This window comes from Barbus barbus (genome assembly GCF_936440315.1).
Source record: "Barbus barbus genome assembly, chromosome: 6".
NCBI lineage: Eukaryota > Metazoa > Chordata > Actinopteri > Cypriniformes > Cyprinidae > Barbus > Barbus barbus.
In genome coordinates this window covers 1,884,523-1,907,813 of record NC_136734.1, presented here as the reverse complement: position 1 = coordinate 1,907,813, position 23,291 = coordinate 1,884,523, and the positions used below count along the sequence as shown (strand labels likewise).

Sequence of the window (23,291 nt, the reverse complement as noted above, 5' to 3'; positions counted from 1 at the left end):
TGTATAATATGTTAAAAAAAATCTAAATAAATAATATATGGTAAGTGGTTATTTCACAAATGCTATTATTTCAAAATAAATTAATAATAATTAATAATAATATATTAAAATAATTATATATAATATAAAATAACTTAATGATTGACTTTATGCCACAAATGCTGTTTTTCTTTTTAGAAAAAAGAAGCTGAAAAATGTAATAATAATAAAATATAAATAAATAATGACATATAAAAATATTTTTGTATTAAGTGAAATTTATATTGAACCTGGAATGATTTCTTTAAACCAGTGTTTTCTAATGTTTGGGCTCACAACCCCCTTTGGTCAACCACCTCTCTGAAGCTGACTGCCTGAAGAGAGAGAGAGAGAGTGTGTTGTGTTGTGTGTGTTGTGAGTGAGTGAGTGAGTGAGTGAGTGAGTGAGTGAGTGAGTGAGTGAGTGAGTGAGTGAGTGAGTGAGTGAGTGAGTGAGTGAGTGAGTGAGTGAGTGAGTGAGTGAGTGAGTGATTGTGGCTCATAACCGCTTCACTCATATCCTCAAAGCGCTGTGGCTCATTTTGTTCGGTTTTATTTGGTTTTGTTTAGTTTGATTTGACTTTTTCCCCATGAGCCCCAGTGTCAATCAAGGTCAGGCAGCCAATCAGATTGTGTCTAACCCTTCCCTCCCCACCCACTTCTGTCCTTTTCCAGTGGAGTCTGCCGCGGTGTGGGACGACACGTCCGCTATGGACTCCTCCAGTCAAGGTTTGAGCTCCTGTCCCATCCTGTCTCTCTCTCATGTTTCCAGCTGCATGACAGTTAACTGCATGTTGATGTACTGATGCAGCGCTGCATGCTGTTACCATGGAGATCTGCATCCACACACCCTCGTCTCTGAACTAACCAATAATGATCTTTCAGTCTCTCATTTGACAGCTGAGTTCATGTCTTCTGTGATTTGCTTCACTTTGCATGTACTTTCAGTGTTTCTCTTGAAGTGTCATTAAGTGCCTTTTTCTTCTGTTCAGTCTGTTTATCATGCAGTAGGTTTACAAGAAGGTTTTTAACACAAATGAAGAATGAGTTGTACATAATTTACATGCATTCTCGATGGATATAGTCTGAGCCTGATAGATTGAGTTTCATACTCTGACACTACTGCTGCTACTGTACACACGTCAACCATTTAATTAACCGTTTAATTAGCTTCCTCAGCTAAATTGTTTTCGAACTATTCCTCTGCCATGACACTTGTGGACCTGAAACTGATAACTGTTATGAAATGTGGTCAAACATTATACAATAATGCATAATTCAAGCTTACATAGCTTGAAGTTTAGTGTTTATAAACGTGCATAGCATATGTATCTGACTTACAGTAAAAACAGTAATAATGTGAAATATTGTTTTCATTTTAAAAAGCTGTTTTCTGTTTGAATATATTTTATTGTATAATTAATCACTGTGATGCAAAGCCATTAGAATCTTATGACACTGAAGACTGTAGTAATGATGCTGAATATTCAGCTTTGATCACAGCAATAAATCACATTTTACATTTGAATAATATTCCGCAATATTACATCATTTTTTACACAGTAATTTTTCCAAGCTTTTGACTGATAATTGTGTATATATACAAGTTTATGACATTATCAAAAATTTTAAAAAAAATTAAGAATGGGCATTTGTTGCTAAATGTTTTTTTTTTTTAACCATATTTCACAGCAAACAAATATTTCAATTAAATCAAATATTAACATAGTTGTAACTAATGCATAAAATGCTAGAATACATTTGAAGTAGTTGTCCGTTTTAGATTAAGCCGTTTTTACTGTCAGCCATCACAGTAGATTTAGATATAATTGTCATTTCATGTTTTGAGGTCGTTGAGAGCGTTTCCTTCACATTCAAGCTCTGTAATGTCTGCAGGGACACCAAACCATCGCCTGATAAACCCATAATAGAGACTTCACTAATATATCAAATGTTCGATATCAAATAAATATGTATTTTCTGCCATTTCTCTCGCTTGCTGTGTCATTTTCACCCTGAGCGCTGCTTCATTTCCGATTTTTGTTGACTGCATCTTTAAAGACGTTCATTAAGACGTGTTTGACTTGCAGACCTCAGTCGCTCAGCCGGCCCGATGGGAAGCTCCAGACCTTGCAGGATGGTGGCCGTCTTTGACTACGACCCCAGAGAGAGCTCTCCTAATGCAGACATAGAGGTGACATGATTACTTTGACAAAAAAAAGCTTCTTATACTAGTAAACGGTCTAAAGCATGAGAGTTTAATGTACTGTTTGTCCAGGCTGAACTACCCTTCAGCGCGGGCGACATCATCTATGTGTTCGGTGACATGGACGATGATGGCTTCTACTATGTGAGTTTCTTTCATGTCTGTCTGTCTGTTAGTATATTCATAATAAATAAGAGTTTTGTGCAATGACACATTTGTGGCTGTACTACCATTGAAGTTATTTCCAAGGTGAATAATAAAAGTTGTGAAGTAATTGCTTAATAATAACTGTATTTCGGTGCTGCAAAGATCTGAGCTGATCTGTCAGAGCCAGTGTTGGGGGTAACGCATTACAAGTAATGCAAATAATGTAATCAGATTACATTTTCAGAAGTAACGCAAAAGTAACAAACTACTTTTAAGTTTACAATGAAATATCTATTTTTTCAAATAAATAATGCAAGTTAGTTTGTAACTAGTTTACTCTGCAGGGGCAGTCCCTTCAGCCTGAGGCTTAATCATTTCACTTTTGGTGTAAAAGGGCCTTTACAGTTAAGTAAGTAAGTACTAAGTATTAAGTAAGCACAGCCTAGGTGACAAAATGTAGCATGAAAGTAACATGCATTACTTTCCATTAAAAAAAATGCAATAACGTTATATTGTAATGCATTTACTTTTAAAAGTAACTTTAGTTACTATTACAATACTATTACCCAAGTATTATTATTACCATTTTTATTGCTATTTAGGTTTCCTTTAGTATTTTAGTTGTATCTTAGCTTGTAAGTGTTTCATCTAATATTTACATTTTGATTTCAGCTTTTTCAATTAACAACTCAATTAGATATTAACTAAATAATTGTGTAATTTATTCAGCTATTATGTGCATTGTAGAAAGTTAGCTCCCTCTCAGCACTAGATGCTTTAGTTTACTATAAAATCTAGTTCTTTAATGTTTTTTTTTCCTTTATTCCTTTAATTTGACAAGAAACCCCCACGTGTCTGCGTCCTTTTTATAGTGATGTCAATGGCTGCTCTGTGCTCAAAATTTAAAGTGATAGTTCACCTAAAAATGAAAATTGTATTTTTCTTGTTTACTTATGAAAAAGACTGAAGACTAGTTTTAAAGCTATTGTTATTCAAGATTAAGATTGTTATCTAAGCTATTGTTATTAAATGGAGGGCAAATGCACATATGTAGATCAGGGGAATGAAAATATATCCCAGAACCGCTCAGTTTTTGTATCTCTGTATTTCTAATCCCTGTGTACGGCCATGAACACTGAATGACTGAGCAAAGCAGCAGTGCATGATGGGTCTGTGGTTTTCAGGGGGATCTCAATGGACACAAAGGCCTCGTGCCGTCCAACTTCCTACAAGCTTTTCCAGAGACAGAAGAAGATGCAGCGCGGACAGAGCACACGGTGACGGAGAGCCGCAGGGATTCACAGGTACGTGTGTGTGTGTGTGTGTGTGTTTATTGCATGCATTAATGTTGATCATTGCATGTATTTTCCATTCTGTTCTGTCCATCACTGATTAACAGCATTAGTTTCTCCAGCTGTCTTTTGTTCTGCATGTCGTCTTATGTGTGTTTGTTTTTATTTTTGCATGGTTTTCAGAAGCCCAGGAGAGGTGTTCACTTTAAACAGTGACCGTAAGTGTTTCATAGATCTGACCCGACCTGCAGCAAACCCTCTCTAGCGTCTCTAGATGTAATGACTCTGAACATTACACTGCGAGTCTGAAGATGAATTTTAGAATCAATGCACATTCTCAGACAAAGAAAAACTCTAAAGAAGTACTGTAAAGTTTTAGAGATTCAATCATTTTGAATCCAGAATGTTTGCATTGAGAAAACCCAGCAAATTATCTCTAATCTTCACATAATAATTCTCCATTTAAAGTTTTGTTTTGTTTTTGTCAGGGTTAGGGACCAGTGTTATATTAGTATTATTTATATACTATTATAGTTTTTATTAATATTTTGAATGACCTTTTATCTTCATATTTTCAGGTTTAATTTAATTTATTTATTTATTCTAATAATTATACATACTTTGTCATTTTTTTATTATTATTATTTTATTATTATTTTTTATTATTATTATTATTACTTTTTTTTTTTTTAAGTTTAATTTATTAGTTGTAGGTTTTGTTTTAGTGCTTTAACGAGATTTTTATTTTTAGGTGAACTGTCCCTTTAAACTCATGGTGAGAGCCATGCCTTATAAGCTTTTGTAATTTAAGCTGAAGCATTTAAGATCATAAAGTCAGATGTTCAGAGTTGTAACTGCTGCTGTATTTTTTCTCCTGCTACTTTGGATTCCCACCATAGCATTTCATACATACAGTATTTAATATATGCAGTATTAAATCTCCTTCATCTTACATAATTTTAGACTTTTTTTTTCTTATGTAATTGGTTGAAAGTCAACTATCTCTTAGCCCTCTTAAGGACTGGAATTTTTTAAATAAGAACTTACCAGAAACAGTCTTAGAATTTTTATCATATAGACATTTAAACAGCTTGTGTTCTTTTAAGCATATTATAATAATATTTATTTATTTAGTTTTGTATAAAATATCTGACATGGCATTAAAATCTCAACTACCTGCTTAGCTTCATCTTTCCTCTGTTTATCTCCCAGGTGAGCCAGACAGAATCGTCTGAGCATCTTGATCCCATGAGCTCCTCTCCGCTAGACCCAAATCCTCCGGCTCGGCCAGAACCAAACCCTGAGCCAGACTCAGATCAGAAACCGACCCGGAGCTCGTCTCCACCCGCGACCCCTCCGTTCCCCGAAGCCTCCCTGCCCGAGAAGAAGAAGAAAGGTTTCTTCTCCAAGGGCAGGAAGCTCTTCAGAAAGCTGGGCTCCAGCAAGAAGGAATAGCTGTGAGCTTGAAGATCTGCAGATTGCACTTTTTCTCGTGTGACGTGTCAGTTTGAGTGTGTATCCGTCCGATACGAGAATCTTTCTCATTCTCTGATTTTTTGCCATAATGATGCAGATTTACCTTTTTCTTTTTTTCAAAAAAGCAAATAATCGCAATACTTGTGCAAATAGGGAAATGGGTTTTGAACCCATTAAAGCTGTGACTAGAGCTAATGCCTGTTGAAAAGCTATAAAAATACTCATTTGAAGAGTAAAAAGATAGCAGAATATTCTAACTAAACGCTTAACTTCAATATAACAGCATCTAGACACGAATAACCATCTGTTAGTGTTCACAAACATAATCCACTGAAAGGCAGAGCACACTTAGAGGAGATATGTTGACATGATATTTATTCCAGGAATTCTGGAAAATAAAGTGTGACAAAATAATTCTTTGTCGCTATAAAAATATTTTGCACTACAAGTAGGGTCCAAGACTGCAGAACTGTGTCTCTTCACCTGTTTTATGTTGCTGGTGTTATCCAGTTAAAGCTAGAATAATACAAACCGGTTAGTTAAACCCATACAGACTGAGCTGAACTCAAATCGTTACATATTCATTCATTCGTTTTTACTGGAGAAAATCTGAATGATCACCGACTGGCCGAAAGCTTTTTAAATCTATATCACAATATTTTCTGCACTTTTAGTTTATTTCATTAGTACCGTTGCTGTATTCTACTGAAAATTGTGTTTTATTATATTCTACACACTACTGTGTGGAAGCCCATTTGTGCCACTGAATAAAAAAAAAGGTAATTGCGACTTTTTATCTCACGATTCTGACTTTTTTCCCTCAGAATTGCAAGATATAAACTATTAAGACAGAATTGCAATATGTAAATTAGAAATTGTGAGAAATAAAGTCATAATTGTTTTGATCTCGCAGTTCTGACTTTTTTCTCCCAATTCTAACTTCTTTTCTCAGAATTGTAAGATATAAACTTGCCATTCTGAGTTATAAAGTCCAATTCTAAGGGCAAAAAAGACTATTTTCTTAAAGTTTCTATCTTGTAATTTGCGAAACTCACAGTTGCGACTTTACATCACACAGTTCTGACTGTATTTCTTAGAATTGTGAGATGTAAAGTCTGAATTACAAATTTATATCATGCAATTCTGAGAAAAAGATCAGAATTGTGAGGAAAAAAGTCACAATTATTTTATTTTTTTATTCAGTTGCAGAAATGGGCTCCCATACCTCTGTGCTCATTTAGGCAATAAATTACATTCTTATGCGCTTTTTTACCCAGTTGAACATCATGTTTGCATTTGCTCAAGAAAAACCAACAACAATACATATTTATTATCATTTTCAACTTTATGATTTATGTTGTTTGCATGCTAAAATGGCATATTGAACCGGAAAATGTTGATCATTCTCTGTAAATGTAATATTGTGCATCTGATGATGCACTGAAGCTTTTATTGTTCGTAATGAACTTTGTATTTAGTTTTGCTTCGCCTTTTCTCAAACTCAACGACATGGAACTCACTCTTCAATAGCATCATTAATAATTCACGAAACAGAGAAACATTGGCTTCTTTCTGCATGAGCTCTGTCTTAACTCTTCTTGCTTGGTTCCTAATTTATTTTCCTCCGTTTTAGGAGCGTCATAATAGAGACACAACATGTGAGAATAACACCACACACCCTTCAACTTTACATTGCAGTATAATGCATTTGTTTTTCTAGCATCATCCGCTGGTTCTTGTGGTCTTACAGGGCTCACATGAAATCATTTCTCAGGTCGAACCGCTCATCAGTTTCGCGTCTTAAGTCAGCTCTTGCTCTTCTCAGGCGAGACTGTCCAAACCACACAATCTTGCCAAATCTTGATGTGTTCTGCACGTCACCACAGCGACCAATCACAGAATGCCAGGCGTTTGCAAGGGCGGAGCTAGAGCCCAAATGTCCTCACAGACAGGAAGTAGGTGAAAGTTTCGACCGTTTCTCAAACTGGCAGAACAGAATATACAAAGAAAGTTGTGCTTTAGCATTTTTGTAGATTGTCATCAAACAAGCATCCTTGATTATTTCATGGGTAGTGATGCGCTGTACAGCCCCTTAATATCAACTAGTCAGGTGATATTCCCCTCGCTGCACTATATAATCCAGACGCATGCTGTGATTCCTGCCACGGTGAAGCTGAGGAACGCACAGGCCGCAGATCTTACCATCGTAACTGTTGCTACTGCAAGTAGGCGTATCCTAGGCCATAATAAAAACTAGCCTTATAAGACCTCGTTTAGTCTTAACTTCAAGTTTACTACAGCTGTGTTTGTAATGACTGCATGCATGATGGGTTTCCATCTATACTCGGCCTTATTTATTCTATTTATGTGTCGTAGTAGTTGCACGTAGCTTTGTTTGGCCGTACGCAGAGGAGGCGGCGTTGAGCTCAGTGTATTTTTGTGATTTAAGGTATGATATTTTCATACAGCCAGAACGAGACTCTATTCTTGTGTCTGTCCTGAAGGATGTTTTTTTGTACATTTTTGTAATGCATTTTTTGGAAACTCACCTGTAAATACGGCTTCTTTTGGTAAAGTATTTTACAGGTTTCTTTTGTGCATGCCGAAACCATGTTTTTGGATAGTCACACAGGCGTCTTGCTTTGTGGGGAAAGTTGTAGGGATTTACTTGAAGTGAATCCTCAGACTTGTTGCAATATGGACTTTTTACAGAAATAAAGTATATTTTCACATAAAATGAGTTTGTGATGGAGTATCATTCAGATTCTAGCATATTACTGTGTATTTTAGTATAATATTATAAATATTATAGGTATGTTAGATATTATAGATAGTCATTTTTTATATTTCCATTTTTATTTCAGTTAAAATGTTTAGTAAAGTTTTTGTACTTTTTAGTATTTTGGGGGGATTTTTATGTATGTCTGTATGGTTTTTAGTATTGTATTTATTTTTTTTAGTTTTAGTTATTTTAGTACGTCAAGTTAAACTAAATGAAAATTAGAAATATTTTTGAAAAAATTAGTTAACAAGCAATAAATGCTTGTTTAATAAAATTTCAGCTAACATTTATTTTGTTTCAAGTAACAAACATGCTTTTTTATGTTTAATAAATAAAATGAAAGTGTTTTATTTCAGGTAACAAAAAATGTTTTTTCATTTTAGTTTCAGTTTTCGTTACCAATAATGACCCTGACTCAAAGACACATGTGTTTTATTTGTTTCTGTTTTATTGAAGTTTACATGCATCATACAAGACATTTTCAATGATTTTAGAGCAACAGCAATCAGAGAAACCTGGCTTTAGTTTCTGCAAGCGTGCCGCCGTCTCTCGTGGATGTGCATTGACACGATGAGACGTGCACGGCTTTACGAAACCAAGCCAGTTCCTCTTTTCTCTCTTTTCTGTCGTTCTGCGTCGAGCGGCGTGAAGTTTCCCAGCAGCCAACAGTACACTCATCCATAAAGTAGGAAACACTACACTGTGGCAAGGGGTTTAGTAGTGCTTTCTACTTTATGGATGACTGCACTGTACATCCCAATGTCCAGGTGTCCACGTCTCCTCTGGAGAAACGCTGGAGATCTCAAACTCCTCCTTCACACACACACACACACACACATTTCCACTTCTGCACTGCTCATGAACCGCACCCAAAGTCTATACAGACTTGAAACTCTTAATGTTTGAGGAAACTGAGTTTGATTGATTGCAATTTGAACATACGACATGCAAAACAGAAATGTTTTACAATTAATAATTCATTGAACTAAATTAAGTGCATTATGTATGACAAATATACTGCAACATGCATTTTGTTGAATTATGTTAAAGTTTATACAGCAATTTTTAAAAATAAGTTGATTAAAATACAAATTTTCTGAAAGAATAATGCGTCATTCGTAAATGCTAGCGGTGGCGACACAAACGTCTTCCTCACATCAGACGGCAGCCATTTTGATCAACATGAGTAAGCTTTTTCTTTTAAAAGAAGATGAGCGTTTTATTACAGGTATTTATTTAAAAAATATTTCATATTTTTTTGGATTTGCTGTTGTTTTGTGTGGGGAAAAAAGAAACTACAATAATAGAAAAAGAGTGCAATTTTTAGCACTCTTAGCATTTTTGTTGAACAGGAACTGGTGCATTTACATTACTTTTAAAAATTGTTCTTCAAATTGGCAGTTAATAAATAATACTGAAATAGAATTGACAATCTATTGCATTCCAGAAACTGATCAAATATTTTTTTACATTTTATGCATGCATCAATGGAGAGTCCGACATCATCATTTGCTCACAAACGTTACAGTGAAAAACGTGAAAATATTTATGCAGAACATTAAAACATAAAGTCGTGCACTGATGACAAAACAAGAAAAAGTCAAAATGTACAAAATAAATCGCTTCCTGTTTCTTGGGCATCCCAGTATAACCATAACCATACGTTACCCATCAGAACTTGTATTTTATGGCCCTATTACATCCATACCTCCGTAGATCAAGCCCAGTAGTGCCATATTTGCCTCTTCCTTCTTCTCCAGTGGTCTTAGCAGAGTTCTTCAGGCGTCTTCGTCTCCAGCCCAAGTAGAAATGGGCCTAAAACAGGAGAAGTGCTCGTATTTAACCCTGCTGCCAACCACGTGGTGCTCAACCACACAGGAAGAGGCATAACAGTCAGTGCCTCACGCCTCTCTTTCATTCGCTGCTCTTTTTGACCCCCGACTCATTTAAGCGTATGCTAATGTCCACATATACAGGATTCACATTTCCTTTGCTGTGACGTGTTTTGAATTCTGCGTTTATTTTACAGGTGCCATTTCAATTGAGACAGATGTCTCAATAAATCGATATTAAAAACTCACATAAATAAAATGATCATTTGCTCACGCTGAAGTTGCTCCAAACCTGTATGAGTTTCTGTGTATCATAAAAAGATATTTTGAAGAATGGCAACTAAAAAGTTGTTGGTCTCTAGTGGGAAAAAATACAATGGAAGTCAATGGGTACCGCCAACTGTTTGGTTTACCAGCATTCTTCAAAATATCTTATATTATGTTTGCAGAAGAAAGAAACTCATACAGGTTTGGAGCAACTTGGTGGTGAGTAAATGACAACATTTTTATTTTTGGGTGAACTATCCATTTAAGAGTCTCAATTCTGGTTATGAATAAATTGTATGAATAAATAATGTATGAAGTTTGTATGAATAAATAATGGAAACAGTAAAAAGCATGGTTTTTATTGACAGTCACTGATGCCGGATTCACTAATATGCTATTTTGCTCTATTCAAGGATTTATTTGTACATTTAGCAGACACTTTTATCTAAAGAAATGAGGAAAACAAGTGATTCATCTAAAAATACAAGCGATTCATCTTGAAATACAAGAAATTCATCTTGAAATACAGGTGATTCATGCTAAAATACTGGTGATTCATCTTAAAATATTGGTGATTCATCTTAAAATACTGGTGATTCATCATAAAATACAAGCATTGCATTTTAAAATACAAGCAATGCATCTTAAACCATAAGCGATGCATTTTAAAACAAGCGATTCATTTTAAAACACAAGCGGTTGATCATAAAATAAGCGATTCATCTTAAAATATAAACGATTCATCTTAAAATACAAACGATTCATCTTAAAATACAAACGATGCATCTTAAAATACAAGTGATGCATCTTAAAATACAAGTGATGCATCTTAAAATACAAGTGATTCATCTTAAAATACAAGCGATGCATTTTAAAATACAAGCGATGCATCTTTAAATGCAAGCGATGCATCTTAAAATGCAAGTGAGTCATCTCTAAATACAAGTTATTCATTTTAAATTTTGAATACAAATGATTAATCTTTAAATACAAGCGATTCATCTTAAAGTACAAGTGATTCATCTTTAAATAGAAGTGATTTAACTTAAAATACAAGCGATTTATCTAAAAATGCAAGCAATTCATCATAAAATACAAGCGATTCATCTCAAATACAAGCGATTCATCTCACATACAAGCGGTTCATCTTAACATACAAACGATTCATTTTAAAATACAAGGGATTCATCTTGAAATACAAGAAATTCATCTTGAAATACAGGTGATTCATGCTAAAATACTGGTGATTCATCTTAAAATATGGGTGATTCATCTTAAAATACTGGTGATTCATCATAAAATACAAGCAATGCATTTTAAAATTCAAGCGATGCATCTTAAAACACAAGCGATGCATCTTAAACCATAAGCGATGCATCTTAAAACAAGCGATTCATTTTAAAACAAGCGGTTGATCATAAAATAAGCGATTCATCTTAAAATATAAACGATTCATCTTAAAATATAAGCGATTAATCTTAAAATATAAGAGATGCATCTTAAAATACAAGCAATTCATCTTAAAATACAAACGATACATCTTAAAATACAAGCAATTCATCTTAAAATATTAGTGATGCATCTTAAAATACAAGTGATGCATCTTAAAATACAAGCGATGCATCTTTAAATACAAGCGATTCATTTTAAAACACAAGCGGTTGATCATAAAATAAGCGATTCATCTTAAAATATAAACGATTCATCTTAAAATACAAGCAATTCATCTTAAAATACAAACGATGCATCTTAAAATACAAGCAATTCATCTTAAAATATCAGTGATGCATCTTAAAATACAAGTGATGCATCTTAAAATACAAGTGATGCATCTTAAAATACAAGTGATTCATCTTAAAATACAAGTGATGCATCTTAAAATACAAGTGATTCATCTTAAAATACAAGCGATTCATTTTAAAACACAAGCGGTTGATCATAAAATAAGCGATTCATCTTAAAATATAAACGATTCATCTTAAAATATAAGCGATTAATCTTAAAATATAAGAGATGCATCTTAAAATACAAGCTATTCATCTTAAAATACAAACGATGCATCTTAAAATACAAGTGATGCATCTTAAAATATTAGTGATGCATCTTAAAATACAAGTGATGCATCTTAAAATACAAGTGATTCATCTTAAAATACAAGCGATGCATTTTAAAATACAAGCGATGCATCTTTAAATGCAAGCGATGCATCTTAAAATGCAAGTGAGTCATCTCTAAATACAAGTTATTCATTTTAAATTTTGAATACAAATGATTCATCTTTAAATACAAGCGATTCATCTTAAAGTACAAGTGATTCATCTTTAAATAGAAGTGATTTAACTTAAAATACAAGCTATTTATCTAAAAATGCAAGCGATTCATCATAAAATACAAGCGATTCATCTCAAATACAAGCGATTCATCTCAAATACAAGCGATTCATCTTAACATACAAACGATTCATTTTAAAATACAAGGGATTTATCTTAAGGATGTAACCAAATATTTGAAACTGGGGCACCAAGTTCATGGAAAATGGTTGAAATGAACATTAAAATGACCAGAAATATGCTAGTGACTATTTCCCGGTCAGCGTTCAGCCTTATCATGCTTTCTGTTCTCCTGAGCTCTTTTGGTTTGTTCTCCCATTGCTTAACAGTTGCAACACGAGGGGAAACGCCAAAGCGTGTCTCTTCAATCCCCATCAGAGGGAAGTGAATTATCAGCCGGTGCAAAATTAGTGTGAGGAAAGTGTGCGGGAGATGTTTGTGTCTGACTGACTGGGATTGCATTCAAAGCAGATTCCAGATCAGTACGCTCAGTTTATTGGTGGAACAGCTGGGTTACTAGTTCTGAAAGCCTGCTAAAATGAAGTAAAATTGACTAAAAGAGGAGAAAGGCAGATTTGATGTGATCAGGCACAGGAAGGAGCCGTAAAGCGACTCAAGCGTGTTATTTCCTGTGTGCAACACCTGCAAAGAGCTGTGCATGCATGCCTGAGTCTGATGAGCAGTTGCATGTATTGTCTCATTTATTTTACAAAGCATTTAATAACAGCACGTTGCTGTCATATGTATTTTGATGATTGCAGGCGTGCATACGAGTCTTACAGCTGTGGTTGAAGAGTCGTCGATTAATGAGAATATACTGAGAGATGAATAATGTCTGAATGTGATTTTTAACCCAGATCATTAGAACATTGTGGTTTTAAGAAGGTCTGCTCTGTTGCTTTAGCGGTTATTGACATGCACATGAACATGCACATGCAGCATAAAGCACATCGGTCTTCTCTTTCTCCTTTGTATCTGAACAAGGGCATCAGATATAGCTCGGATTTGAAGGCCTGAGCATTTATTTTCATACAGGGAACACCGGCCGGGTTTCAATTCCCCAGCTTATATTATCAGACCAGCCTTTCAAAGTCTGTTTGCAACCATGACAAACTGACACAGCGAGAGCCGAGCCGGGGATTTTTAAAAAAAATGTGTGTGTGTTTGAGGTCAGAGCCGCATGGTTTTTCAACAATTATAAAAAGCAGAGTGGAAAAAGGTGTGGTGAGAGAGATGTGATCTGAAGTTGACTCTCGTCTCGTTTGGTTTCGCTATGACACATTTACCCTCCAGTTTCAATGCCTTTGTCTTTTAAAAGAGGAAAAAGTGTTGAGAATGTAATGTAAATACATATTTAATATTCAATATATATTAATACCATATTAAGATTAGATATTTGGATGCATATTAAATATATTTAAATATTATGATATTTTATGTTAAAAGTAAATATTAAAAATATTAATTTGAAACCTCTGAAATGTACAAAACGATGCTGTTCATAGGCCCAAGTATGTTTAAATTTAAGTTTCTTTTTTTTTCTGAATATTCAAGACTGATTACATTTTTAGTATATCTTTTTTTTTTTCAAGTTTATACGTCTTTATAATTTTAAGAATGTATTTTTATTAAAATATCTATTTTATTAAATTTATTTTAGCTGAGATAGCTAAAGTAAAATAATTTGTATATTTTATTTCAGTTTATATTAAGTCATTTTTAATATATTATTTTATTTTAATTCATATACAGTACATTTATTTTAATTTAGCTAGAATAGATTAAATAAAATAATTTTGTATTTCATTTTAGTTTAATAATGTTTATTTTATTTAAAATGACAAAAAAATGTTTTTTATGGTTTTAGTTTTAGGTAACTGTATTAACCCTGTAGCAAATATTACTAGACTTTGAAAATGGAAGTTTACATGTTTTATAGAATTTTACTAGCCAGAAAATGGCTAATGAGAAACACAAAAAGATGTATGCAATTTAAAAGCAGGAAATGCACTTTCATATTTTAGACACCCCACAGCATGCAGGTCAGTAAGACAATCATGATCCTTAATAGATTGATGAAAGATACTCTGAGAAGCAGCTATTTTGTCTTTTAGCTGAGAAAGAGGAAAACACAAGTCAACCGAGGTGTGAGGAGGGTGAGAGTTTGTCTGTTGCCACTTTCTCATGGCCGCTGAAGTCTAATTGTGTCACAGACGGTGGCTTTTGTGCTCTTTTATTCTTCCTGGAGCGAGTCCATGTAGAAGCAGAATATCACCTACAGCAATTAAAAATAGCTCAAACTTGATTCTGTTTTTAGGTGTTTCAGTGTCAATATAAAATTAAATCCCTATTAGTGCAAATTATTATGAAGAATAAATGTTTCTCTCCACTTGTAAAACAGTTTTGGTTAGTGTTAACCAATACTCAGCTAGTTATTCACTGTTTAATGTAAACTTTAAATAGTACTTTAATGCCAGTTAACTATTCGTGATCCATTTAATTCCAGATGGATGAAATAATATTTTTTCTTGCTAAACATCCATTTTCCCTCTAAAATACATCCCATTATGGGAGTAAAATGAGTTGCATGTTCATTTTAATGCATACAGCTGCCTGTTTAGATGCATTCGTTTAAGTTACACATTCTTCTATATACACACACAAATCAAGTATTGTACAGCACAAACACACTTGGGTTTGAAATGTTAAGTCTATAGATTTATTGCAGACATTATTGTGTTTGTGGTTGATAGTTGATAGTTAATGTCATTCTCACACCTGTGGTTGCTCATGTAACAGGTTAACGTATAGAACAGTCTGAACAGGAAGTGACCTATGCCCGTGCTGGAAGCTGATTGGCTGATGGCGAGGCTGTTCTGTCCAGACTGATAGGCCTTATCTGGTTTGGCACCAGCTTCCCCTCCCCTGCTCTGCTCCCGAGTGTCTTTGTTCCCTTCATTCCTCTTAACTGTCCTCAAGACCGACCGCTGACCAGTGTTTTGCAAACCGATGGTGTCACCGTTTGTTACTTCCTCTGGTTTTAAAATATGACTGTGAGCCGCTGTGTGCGTGAGAGAGAGAGAGAGAAGGTCTATTAATGACTTCAAATATTCATTAGTGGTGTTTAATAAAGCAAAGATCAGTCAAGTTGTTATAAATGCATGACACCCTTTTTTTGTTTCACAGCAGCTTTACAGAAAATTTACAGACAAATATCAAAATATCAAAGAATTATTCAAATGAATAGCCTGAATATTACAAAAGCATTTAATATTACAAAATAATTAGCAAGTGTCTTGATTTTTAGCCTTTTATATATATATATATACGTGTGTGTGTGTGTGTGTGTGTGTGTGTATATATATATATATATATATATATATATATATATATATATATATATATAAAAAAATCATTTAATATTACAAATTAATTTGCAAGTGTTTTTTTTGTTTGTTTTGCTTTTTGGCCTGAATATTACAAAATAATTTGTGTATTGCAAGCGAACTGTTACTTTGCTAAGTGATTAGATGCATTATTGTCACCTGCTGGAACACAAAACAAGTAAGATGCACAATAAAGATCACTTTTTTTTTTTCATGCAAAAACCGCTCACACAATCCACACTGAGAGATGAGTTTTGTTCACTCACATTCATTAAATCATTTACCTCCACTCACTAGTGCACACGTCTCCAAATATGGCCATAGAAGGAACTGGCCAATAGCGGCCGCCCTGGGAGCCGTGTCATGATGAGGTCACACACGACGGCCATCATTCTGACTTTAAACTGAAGATTGTGTGACTGAAACACTCAGAGATCCTGCTGTTGACCAACTATGTGTGTGTGTGTGTGTGTGTGTGTGTGTGTTTTGTGACAAATGAGGACATCAATTTGTGTAATGGCACAGGTATGACAGGTATGACAAGGTGAAGGTGACTTTTCAGGACATTGCCCCATGTCCCCACTTTTCAAAACGCTTATAAATCATACAGAGTGAGGTTTTTTTGGGGAAAGTAAAAATGCACAGTCTCCTGTGAGGGCTAAGTTTAGGTGTAGGGCAATAGCACACACAGTTTGTTCAGTATAAAAACCATTATGCATATGGGATGAACCCACTTTTCACAAAAACAAACGTGTGTGTGGTTTTTTTCCTCTCACCGGAGGATATGATGTAACATAATATGATTAATAATGTGGTCTGATTTGCTTGATAAATGATGTTTTAGTGTGAAGTGATTCAGACTGTCATTTTATCTATTGATAGATTAAAGATGCTGTTCATTAAAAAACACAATCCTTATTGACAAGCTGGGATCACTACACTAAAAAAGAAATGATAAAAAATGGCTTTTTTGAGGTATAACAGAGATTATTAAGAACATTTTGAATTCACATTAAATCCAATGTTACTTGCCATTTCTTTGTATCTTTTGTGAATTTACTAGCACATTCTGAGTTAAAACTGTTTCAAAGTGAGTCCTACACCACATTTCTTTCAATGTAGAGATCAATCCAACGCTCACATGGAGGTCAAAAATTATATTTTTTTTATTTCAATGAAATGAATGCACTTCATTTAGTATTAATGCACTGTATTTTTGTTTGATAATGTTTTTTATTTAATGATTTGCATTTTTAGGGGATTTAATGATACTAAATTATATTTATGAAATAGTTATGATCCATTTTTAACACTTTTTAAGCATCAACCTGAAAATGAAATTTCCAAATTAAACTGTCATATACTGTATCGTGAATACTTTGGGGCACAGACTTAAAGTGTTCGTTCATCCAAAAATGAACATTCTGTCATTAATTACTCACTCTCATTTCATTCCAAACCCGCAAGACCTTCGTTCATCCTCGGAACACAAATGAAAATATTTTTGATGAAATTCAAGAGCTTTCTGACAATCTATAGAGAGCAATGCAACTGAAATCTTCCCAGGTCCAGAAATGTAGTAAATACATCGATAAAATAGTCCCATAAAAAGTTGTAGAACCCAGACCATTAATTGTGTTTAAAGTACTTTTTATTGTCAGAACATGACAACCACTTCACGTTTTTGAATTCTTTACACTTTTCCAGTCATGTTTCCTTAATAAAATAAATATCTTAATAAAAAATAGCTTAATTTAATTTCTTATTTTCTGCATGTTCTGAGTGATATTGATTCAAATCATGAAGCAGGTTAGTGTTGCCTGACTTTAATAATGTGAATCTTCAGCACAGTTTGCAGTGCAGGCTGCAATAATAACAAAATAGCTTTTTTTAGTCTCTTAGAAATGCACATTTGACAGTAGCTCTTGTTGACAGTAGTAGTTTGGATGCAGATGTAAATGTATGTTCATTATCAAAAACAGTACAATCTGTAAAAATTGTAACAGCCTCATTTTTATGTGGTTGAATTTAATTATTCTGGCTGTTTGAGTTTTATTAAAATAGTTATATTTATATTTATGCATTTAGCAGACGCTTTTATCCAAAGCGACTTACATTGCATTCAAGTTACAGTTTTTACATTTTATCAGCTCTTGCCTTCCCTGGGAATCGAACCCATGACCTTGGTGTTGCTAGCGCAATGCTCTACTGTTTGAGCTACAGGAAAGCCACACAGTTCCACAGTTAAAGCCTTAAAACCATGGTAAAAATGTATCTGTATGGTTTCTAGGAATTTGTTTGAAAAACAGTAGTCTAAATACATTTAGTATTATTGCACAAACACTATAGCTTAATCAACAAATATTAATGTATGCTTACATTAATAATATAATAAAATTCTATATGAATATCCCACATTTCTGCCTCAAAACCATGGTGCAGTTGTTACTACAGTAAATCCATGGTAAATGATGGCCATTTGTAGATTGAAAAGCTCTCTGACTGCATCGTTGCGCACAGCGTTTCTCCTGTTTGTCAGCGCCGTTTCATCTGGCTTTAAACTATACATTACTAAACATTTGTGTTCTTGGCTGAATTCAAGCGCTTCACACCAGCTCTCACAGGGGCATTCTAAAACGCTTAACATGGCTTAATGTATTAAAACAGTGTTTTTAACCAAACTCGGTTAACACATAACACACAAAATGCTTAATTAAACACGTTGCATTCTTATTCTGGGCTCTTATGCTTGTCTGTGCATAGTATGATTTATTAATAATGTGTTTACTGAGTTTGGTCATTTAAAAACACTGTCTTAACGCATTAAACCATGTTAAGTGTTTTCCTTATAACAGTTTTCTATGGGAGTAAAATGCTTAATGCATAATTAAATGCATTGTGTTCTTATTCTGGACTCATCTGCTTGTCTGTACATAGCCTCAGACGTCACACCCACGGACCACTTGCTAAACGTCTGATGCATATGGCACACAAAAGTGGAAACACTTCAGGAGTTTCGAAGTCGTCATCGGATTGGTTGAATTATACAGGATTTCCGGGAGATGTGTGAGTCGCATTCTTTAACGTTCTGCCTGGAAACAAAGATGCCGTGACGCCAAACCCCCTCGCGAAAGAAGAAAGCCATTGTGTTTACAAATATGACGACGAGCGCTTATCAGGATCAACTAAACGCTGGATTCTCAAAGTACTGTATATGAAATATTTTTCATTTTTGCAGTATAAATCTTTCAAATACGTCAGAGAGTCTGTTATTGTGGCGAGATTTCCACGCCCCAAAACGTGACGCTGAACGAAACGAATTGTAATCGGTTGTTTGACATCCTCATGGGCGGGCCTTGGCCAATGAAAGCTGCCATGGATTCAAGACCTTCAGCCGTCAGTCTGAACATACGCGAGACTAGTACTTAGTATACTTTATTATTAATTAGTGCTGTCAATCAATTAAAGAAATAACTAAATTCAATTTTTCTGAAATTAATTGCGATTAATCCCACTTAACATTAAAGTTTTAAAATATACTTTTATATTGCAATAATTTCACATTCAACCTTCAAATTAATGTCGAAACAAAGCCAATATTTCAATATTTGTTTAATGGCATGTTTTTTTATGACCGAAGGCCAGTATCACTGATACCAACACTACTGATGTCTCTATAAAATAGTTTTTCCCCCCTAATGTTTAACTATTGATTATAGCCATTTAGCATTACAGTATAATTGAGAGCTACCAATTTGAACATTTAGTATTAACTTATATTAATAATAAATGTTATTTATACATTTAAACCATCTTCAACCCATTATAATGTCATATTTCATGCTACCTGCCCTTCAGCAAGTAGTAAATATGCAGAAATTGAATAAAGTTATCAAACACTAAATTCTAAAATAAATATAGATGCATCCTTAAAGCTACAAAAGTTATCGATTTCCTCTTTTTTTCTATTGTTCTTTGATGAACAGGCATCACAGCAGCTGGGTTATTAGGTTATTTCCATGCTATTGCTTTAAGAGCTGCTTCTGCTGAACATGACTCAGATCTGACACCCATGGTATTTTTTCTCAACTCCCTTTACCTTTTCTGACCCACTTTCAGGTCTTAAAGTCTCTATTAATGAGCTGATGAGTTGAATCGAGTGTGTGTGTTTTTGAGGGAGACCGTGCTGCTCCAGGACAGTTTTGAAAACCATTTCAGAGACTTGTTCTTAAATAACTCGTATATAACAAATACTACACGGATGCACAGTTTTAAGGCAGCTTTAATTGCCTTTTTGGTAACTTCATGACTTAACATAAAGTTTAAGTTTATTATGAAAAATGCATAGTCACCACTGATAAGCTATTATAAATATAATGAATCGTGAAAAGCACTGTACAAATAAACTTGAATTGAATTGAATGTATTTTCCAAAACATTTTACTCTAAAACTGCATGAAAATCAAAAACATGAATCTAAACGAGCTGTGCTCCAAATTTGAAGTTGATATCACAAAAAAGGTCTGATTTTGTTTGAAATTCATTCCCTTTCATTGTCAGTGTGTTCATTTTAGGCCACGAGGAGTACATATTTTTAATATGTCCATTATTTTTGTGTGTATAGCAAGTGCCAAAACCTTTACCAGGTTTCCTAACACTCCAATGAAGTAAAAAAAAAAAAAGATGACTGAACAGCACTGAGGGTTAAGTATTTAAACACGCATGAAGGTTTTGGTCGTTTTTGTACAGTAGAAAGTGAGTCGTGCTTTTAATCAGGTCAATCTGAGTTTCACGAGACTCATGAGACTCAACGGTTGATCTTGAAACAGGAAGCTGATGTGGATCTGAGCTTCAAATCTGTTTCATTTGATTATCAATCAAGCTTACAAACTCAGCTTTGTTTTTAAGCTCATTTTAGTGTATCATGAGAATTTTCATGCTTGAGCTAGTTTCAGTTAGCTTTTAAATGATAAAAACAAGTTCTAGTAGCTTGTAACTAGATTTTATGTGCAAACAGATTAAACAGAAGAAATAAAGAGCATTTGACCATGAAGACAGATGCATTATATAATTATATTTAAGCCAGAATTCAGTCAGCATAATTAGGATTTTGTAACATACGTGAGCTGTATGTAAATGGTTTTCGGTCGTATGCTGACTGCTGGTTTTGAACTGGATCTGTTACTGAGTGGGTGTGTTTTTGCACCATGTTTTAGGGTGTAAACTCGTGTGCAAACCTGAAACACTTTGAAGTGCACAAATACAGCCGACATAGTGAGCCGCTGTTATGTATCTGTGGTTAAACCCCACAGAATTCAAAACTGAGGAGGGGAGACGAGATCACCTGCTTTCGCGCCCAAATCTAAACGAGATCTTAAAATCCAAGTGTTTCTAATATAAGAACCTTCTATAAATAATTTTCAACTAGTTCCTCTGAAAAGCTTGAGTGTTTTAAAGAACCCAAAACATTGATTTCAAGTATCTGTAATGATTTTTGTTTTTCATTCATTTTGCATTATTTCAGTCTGTCATCTCCCTTCAGAGCACTGAAGTTATTCCTGTCTGTGTTCTAATGAGAAGTTGTACTTTCACTCTTAAGTTTCATTTACTACATTTTAAGTAACTTTCTCTTCTTCATTTGTGTAGGTGATGAACCTCATCATAACTCACTGACATGAAATCATTTTTGAGGTGGGTGCAACAGCATAAAAAAACGAGCTTGTTTACTATTGTTTATATAGGTGAATTAATATATTTTAACTTTATTTATTATTATATTATAATATTAAATTATTTTGCAGTATTCATGCTAAAATCAAGACATTTGCAAATTATTTTGTAATATTCAGGCTAAAAAACAAGAGACTTGCAAATTATTTTGTTATATATATGTGACCCTGCACCACAAAAGCAGTCTTGAGTCGCTGGGGTATATTTGTAGCAATAGGCAAAAATGCATTGCATGGGTCAAAATTATCGATTTTTCTTTTATGCCAAAAATCATTAGGAAATTAAGTAAAGATCATGTTCCATGAAGATATTTAGTAAATTTCCTACTGTAAATATATCAAAACTTAAAGGGTTACTCCACCCCAGAATGAACATTTTGTCATCAATCACTTGAAAAAGTGTTCTCGCAGCCACGTTATGATTGAACCACTGATGGGCTATTCTGACGATGCTTTTCATACTTTTCTGGGCCTTGACGGAGCTAATTGTTTGGCAGCCAATGGTACAGTCACAAGCCTCCCGGTTTTCATCCAAAATATCTTAAATTGTGTTCCGAAGACGAACGAAGCTTTTACGGGTTTGGAACAACATGAGGATAAGTGATTGATGACAAAATTTTAATTTTTGGTGGAGTAACCCTTTAAGTTTTGATCAGTAATATGCATTGTTGAGAACTTAATTTGAACAACTTTAAAGGTGATTTTCTCAATATTTAGATTTTTTTGCACCCTCAGATTCCAGATTTTCAAATAGTTGCATCTCAGCCAAATATTGTCCTATCCTGACAAACCATACATCAATGGAAAGCTTAATATATTCAGAAAATATTCAGCTTTCAGGTGATGTATAAAGATGTATATCTTGTGTATGTATATGTATTTTCGAAAGATATATATACATAGTACCTAATAAAATTGTATGTGTATATATAATATCTTGTATATAATTTAGAATTTAAGTTGTATATATTAAAATGTATTTAACATATACATAAAAAAAATTTTTGCACTCAAACCGACATCGATGTAAATGAGTTCTGTAATCATAAGGCACATTAGTAAGATCACTCTCAAAATGAACGCAATTTCTGATTCAGCTTTGCATGTCAGTTCATAATGACCTTGATCATACATCACGATAAGCGCAGTGACGCAGATCTGTGACTGGCTGTGTGTCAAACCTGTACGGATCTCGATCACTTATAGAACTACTATGATTCATTCAGGCCCAGCTACAGTCACACTCGCCGAGGTTCATGCCTCATGTTTAGTAGGTGACATTCAAAATGACATTTAGTTCTTTTTCAAACTGCTGTCGGTCTCAAGCATGTAAGCATGTAATGTTCAGTTTAAACAAACCACTTCCTGTCTGCTGCTAGTGTCACAAGTACAGTGATGTTTGTTTACTGCAATCACACTACTAGAGATCAAATATATCACTCAAACACGGAAATTATGTTTTCACCTCTCTTGTTAATAGTTTGTTTGAAGCGTGTGCTTACTTTGATATTTTGTGATTAATGCAGTAACATTCAGACATTTTGAAGTGTGACTTAAGTGTGTGTGTAACATCAAGAAATGTACCATGAAAATACCTCTGGTAAAACGTCTGTGAGTGCAGCATTTCTCAGACAGCGTGCTGCTGCAGTGAAACGACTGAAATGACTCTGAGGTCTGGTTTGTGAGTCAGTCAGTAACTGTTTGCTCGTGTGAAGGAGGTGATGTTTCCCTCTGAAACGTGACAGAGGTGGAGATGTAAAGTGTGTTTTTCAAACATGGAAAAATCATGCCCACCCGGCACGCTTCCCACACTAATATCATAAAAAG

General features: G+C 34.2%; 1 protein-coding gene across 1 annotated transcript in view; it reads left to right on the top strand.

Annotated features, from left to right (window-relative positions):
• Positions 1-7,871, top strand: part of LOC306871740 (peripheral-type benzodiazepine receptor-associated protein 1-like) — a gene marked incomplete at its 5' end in the record, with an annotated part of 102,173 nt that extends 94,302 nt beyond the window's left edge. Inside the window, 6 exons of the mRNA XM_079419865.1 lie at positions 693-746; positions 2,108-2,211; positions 2,296-2,367; positions 3,555-3,674; positions 4,875-6,094; positions 6,307-7,871. Coding sequence (XP_079275991.1) covers positions 693-746; positions 2,108-2,211; positions 2,296-2,367; positions 3,555-3,674; positions 4,875-5,117 — 593 coding nt within the window. The 3' untranslated portion in view covers positions 5,118-6,094; positions 6,307-7,871. The remainder of the gene's footprint in view (positions 1-692; positions 747-2,107; positions 2,212-2,295; positions 2,368-3,554; positions 3,675-4,874; positions 6,095-6,306) is intronic.
• Positions 7,872-23,291: the final 15,420 nt, after the last annotated feature.